At 17.2% G+C, this 5608-nt stretch overlaps 1 protein-coding gene across 1 annotated transcript; it reads left to right on the top strand.

Annotated features, from left to right (window-relative positions):
* Positions 1–786: 786 nt before the first annotated feature.
* On the top strand, positions 787–1575 carry PRELSG_0012850 (Plasmodium exported protein, unknown function; the record flags this gene model as incomplete). The annotated part of the gene is made up of 2 exons (XM_028675634.1): positions 787–987; positions 1111–1575. 2 exons carry the CDS (start codon positions 787–789, stop codon positions 1573–1575), a joined length of 666 nt encoding a protein of 221 aa, XP_028531159.1.
* Between the last annotated feature and the right edge of the window lie 4033 nt (positions 1576–5608).

Consider the following 5608-nt stretch of genomic DNA (forward strand, 5'->3'; position numbering starts at 1 on the left):
TAATGTTAAATCAAATTAAAAAAATAAAATAAAGCTATAATTGAATATATTAAGCGTAAGGAGAGAAGAATTTTTCATATTATCTTATCTTTAAGGTATATTAAATATAATATCTTAAAAATATATAGAATTAGTATTACCACATTTATAATTTAAATTATAACATAATTATTTTTATACATTCCTTTTTTTTCTCACATTATACTTTTCTTTATTTATTATTACTGTTACCACAATAATTATATATATATAAATATTGGTTTAAGTATCGAACTATCACCTAAATAAGTGGTAAATATTATCAGATGGAATGTTATTCTTAATTGTTTCTCTATATTAAAAATTTTATTCAAATTTTATCTTTTTTTTTTTTATTTCTATAGAGTGAATCAATAATTCTCAATAGTTGAGATTTTTTTTTAAAATTTTAGAAGAAAATAATAAAAAAAATACTTAGTCGTTAACTCTAAATATTTAATACATATAATATGTTCATCATTTTATTAATCTATTCTATTTTAATAATATTAATACATAGCATTTATGCAAACATTTTAAAATTAAAAGTTAACATATCTTTAAGGTAATATTTGTTTCTTGAATATATTAATATTTATTATTTTTACATGCAATTTTTAAGTTTAAAATTATTTTATTTATTTTTTTAAAGTCATTAATATAATTTCTTATATTTAAGGGACAAGATAAACTGATTTATATAAATAAAAAAAATAAAATAAAAATAAATTTTATCATAAAAATTTTATTTTAATTAAAAAAAAATAAATGATGAACAGGAGAAATAATATTATCTCAAACATCAAAAAATATCCTAGATACAATAATCATGTAATTAAAAGCTTTATCACTGAAGATATTTCCACTTTAAAAATGTACAATAAAGGAAAGAAAGAGATTTCATTAAATCCTTTTATAAAATTAATCATATTTGTTCTTTTCATTGTGATGTTACAATACTCTTGTAATGTAAGATAATAATAACTCCTAAAAAGATTTCAGTATTTTTATTATTATTTTTCTAAATTAAAATTTCATTAATATAAAAAAATAAACCTTTTTTTAATGCTAAATGTTTCCATCTTATTTTAGTTGGACTCTTGCAAATTTTTGAGAAAAAGTAACTTAGAAAGCATATCACATTTAGAAACTGAAAGATCTCTAGCAGAAGGTGAAGATACAGTAAAAGTAAATGAACAATCAGGAGTGAGACAAAGAAATAGTGAAGAGCAGCAAGATGATAGTGTGATAGAGAATTTAGGAAAGGGCGATAATGTAGAACAAGGAATCAGAAGAGAAAAAATAGATAAAAATGAAGGAAGAAATATTAAGGGGAGAGCTTTAAATATTGTTAAAAGTAATTTAGATTTATTATTCTTAATTATTATTTTTATAATATTATGTGTTTCAATAGGTATATGTATCAAGCAATACTTGGGGGAATGGGACATGAACTTATATACGAAATCTGCTTTATTGAGTGTTATACCTTTTATGCTTATCTTAATTTTTTTAACATATAAAAAAGTCAAAAAAAAACATAAAGGTCGTTTATAAATAATATACATATTACTAGAACTTTAAAAATTATCCTTATAAAGTTGTATATGCCATTTTTTTACAATAAGATATTTAAAATTACACTAAAATGTAAAAATAATATATATATATATATATACACATTTTTTTTGTAAGTTTTATAATTTTGCTCTTTTAATTTATGGTTAGAATATATACTTTCATAATAAGGTAATATTTTCTGTTAGTGCACATATTGCTTTGACTTTTATCTATATTTATTTAAATTAATATTGTGGATTTATCAATTTTCTATTTGATAGCACTTATAAAATATTGATTAAATAAATTCATAAAAAGCATCTAGAAGAATATTTATTGCGTTTGTTTATGTAATTAATATATTCATAATCAGTATAGAAATAAGTTTTTTGAATGTTTATCTATCTAAAATATGTAAATTTGAACATATAATACTTACCCATGGTATAACAAGCATTTTATTTAGATATAAATAAAATATCTTTAATAGAATTATTTTATCTAGATATCTTTATCATTTCTCTCAAGGTTTTCAAAAATATCTACTCTTTTCTTTTTTTAATAGAAGTAAATTATATGCATATATATAAAAAAGGTATGTAAATAAAACGTATGTGCTTCAAATATGTAAATTGTGCCAATTTAAAGCATTTTAATTTTCATAAATTTTGTTCCTTGAAAAGATAGAACATTTCAATTTGCATGCTTTTAAATATAAATGTGCTATAATAATGATTTATATCATTTTATTATATCAATATAAATTTAATCTCTTAAAATAAACTTATTTCAGTTTATTTTATTATTTCTTTTTTTTTTTTTTTTTTTGTTATCAATAAAATACGATTTTTTATTATATATTTTGTTATTTTTTATTTTACATGTAATTTTTATTATATTTTAGAAAAATTTGGTATGCATTCTTTTATTTTCACTTTATTTTTATAAAAATCTAAAAATGTACATTTTAAATTATATGTAACAGCTATTTTTAAGATTATAATTTACTAATTAGGTGATATAAATTTTTAGTGGTGCATTTATAAATTAAATTAATAAAGATCATATGGGATGGTCTCTACTAATTTTGTTTATTGTAAAAAAAAAAAAATGTTTTACAAATTATATATATAATTCTTATATATTTATAATAAATAACATGGAATAAATAGTTTATTTCATATGGTATTTACAATCACTTAATTTAAAATATATTATCTTAACTTTTTACAATTTTCAATATATAAAACAATTTATAAAGCACATTCATTCAGTTCAATAATAATTTTTATTTCATTCATTAAAAAATAAATATTCAATATCTATAAAAATTTAATAATAAGATGATTTTCTTTAGAGAATGAATTATAATTTTTCATTATTCATCTATTAATTGATAATAAGAAAATTTTTTTTTGTCATTCTTCCAATGTAAAAAAAAAATTTTACCCAAAAAAAGTAAAAACAATTACTAATCATAATTTTTTCACAAAAAAAAAATGCAATTTTAAAAAAATTATTAAGTTGTATATATACCTCATAATAATGTATTTAACTGAGTCATTAAGGTATTTTCTTAAATATATCGAATTCACAACTAAATTTTTGTCCTTATTCTACATAAACTAGTTTATTAATAAAATATATTAACCTTTTATAATAGGGAATTCAGCTTTCCAATCAGGAAGATGCAAATTATCCTTGTAACGATACTAGTTTTAAAAAAAATTATAAAAACATATTTTTTTTTTCTGGAAAAAAAATTTTTGGTAGGGTAGAAGGGAATTAATTTTTTTTTGAAAGATAAACTCATATTAAACTTTTTAATTAAAATAAATTAAAAGTGTGTTACTTTGTTACATTTAATTTTTTTTGTATTAAAAACAGATAAATGAATTTAAATTAAATTTATTATTTGTTTTAATTAAATTACTTTATATAATCATAATTTAAAAGAGTATTTAAAATTTTAGTAAAAATAAAGTTTACATATTATTAAAGTAAATTAATGCCTATAAAGCAATAAAAAGATGCTTAATTAAATTTAAATATTATCTATATAATTTTACTTATTTATAAAGTAAAAAAAAAAAAAAAATAAATATAAAATTAAAAATTAGTATAATTATTTATATATTGCTCTTTGTTAATTTGTGTATTCAATACTTGATTTATTAATTGGCCGTTTAATGACTTTGCTAGAGTGTTAAACAAACAAATTAATAAAGATCATTGGATAACTAAATATACGTTTATATATATATATATATATATATATATATTAGTTTTTTAATTATTATAAATGAGTTTTTATTTACAAAGAATTACTTATTCTTTTAACTAAAAACATACAGATAAACTATAATAATTAATAAAGTCAAAATTTTATTATATTCAATGTTATTTCATAATATACATTGAATAATACATAAACATTTCTTTTATCTCTTATGTTTTAATAAGTTAACATTTCTTATTTAATTTTTAAAACACAAAAGTCAAAAACATAACATAATAACATAAAAAAAAAATATATTTAATATTTTTTTTTTTAATTACAAAGATGTATATAAATAAAAATAAACAAACAAAAAAAAATAACTTTTTTTTTTTTTTTTTTATTATTAACTAGCGTCAGTGCATAGCTAACTTGTACGTACACAAGTAGTAAACTAGCTTAATGTACTACAAAAGGTTAATAACAAATTTTATTAACCAGTAACCAAAAAAAAAATTAAAATTATTTTTTTTTTGTCAGTTGATTTATGTTTGAATTAAAAAGAAAATTAGTTTTTACTTATATAAAAAAAAAAACTTAATATATGAAAAAGTATACTGTTTATATCATATTCAATATAAATATTTTAAAATAATATTGAATAAATCAGAGTTTAATTTTCGTCATTTGTTATAAATTTAGTGTGGGTTTTTAATTAAAATAATATACTGATTCTTTGTAAATAGAAACTCATTTATAACATTGAACATGTCTGTTAAACGACGCAGTATAATTTAATTAAAATTAAATATTATGCATCATAAGAAAGCCATAATATACACAATAAAATAAGTATATATAAAAATAAAAATCTGTATATTTAGTTATACATGCTCTTTATTAATTTGTTTGTTCAATACCCTAGCAATGTCATTAAACAGGCAATTAATAAATCAAAAGTATATTAAATATAATATCTTAAAAATATATAGAATTAATATTACCACATTTATAATTTAAATTATAACATAATTATTTTTATACATTCCTTTTTTTTCTCACATTATACTTTTCTTTATTTATTATTACTGTTACCACAATTAATATTATATAAATATTGGTTTAAATATCAAACTATCACCTAAATAAGTGGTAAATATTATCAGATGGAATGTTATTCTTAATTGTTTCTCTATATTAAAAATTTTATTCAAATTTTATCTTTTTTTTTTTTTTTCTATAGAGTGAATCAATAATTCTCAATAGTTGAGATTTTTTTTTAAAATTTTAGAAGAAAATAATAAAAAAAATACTTATTCGTTAACTCTAAATATTTAATACATATAATATGTTCATCATTTTATTAATCTATTCTATTTTAATAATATTAATACATAGCATTTATGCAAACATTTTAAAATTAAAAGTTAATATATCTTTAAGGTAATTTTTGTTTCTTAAATATATTAATATTTATTATTTTTACATGCAATTTTTAAGTTTAAAATTATTTTATTTATTTTTTTAAAGTCATTAATATAATTTCTTATATTTAAGGGCCAAGATAAACTGATTTATATAAATAAAAAAAATAAAATAAAAATAAATTTTATCATAAAAATTTTATTTTAATTAAAAAAAAATAAATGATGAACAGGAGAAATAATATTATCTCAAACATCAAAAAATATCCTAGATACAATAATCATGTAATTAAAAGCTTTATCACTGAAGATATTTCTACTTTAAAAATGTACAATAAAGGAAAGAAAGAGATTTCATTAAATCCTTTTATAAAATTAATCATATTTG

The sequence above is a fragment of the Plasmodium relictum genome (genome assembly GCF_900005765.1).
Source record: "Plasmodium relictum strain SGS1 genome assembly, contig: PRELSG_00_v1_112, whole genome shotgun sequence".
Classification (NCBI taxonomy): domain Eukaryota; phylum Apicomplexa; class Aconoidasida; order Haemosporida; family Plasmodiidae; genus Plasmodium; species Plasmodium relictum.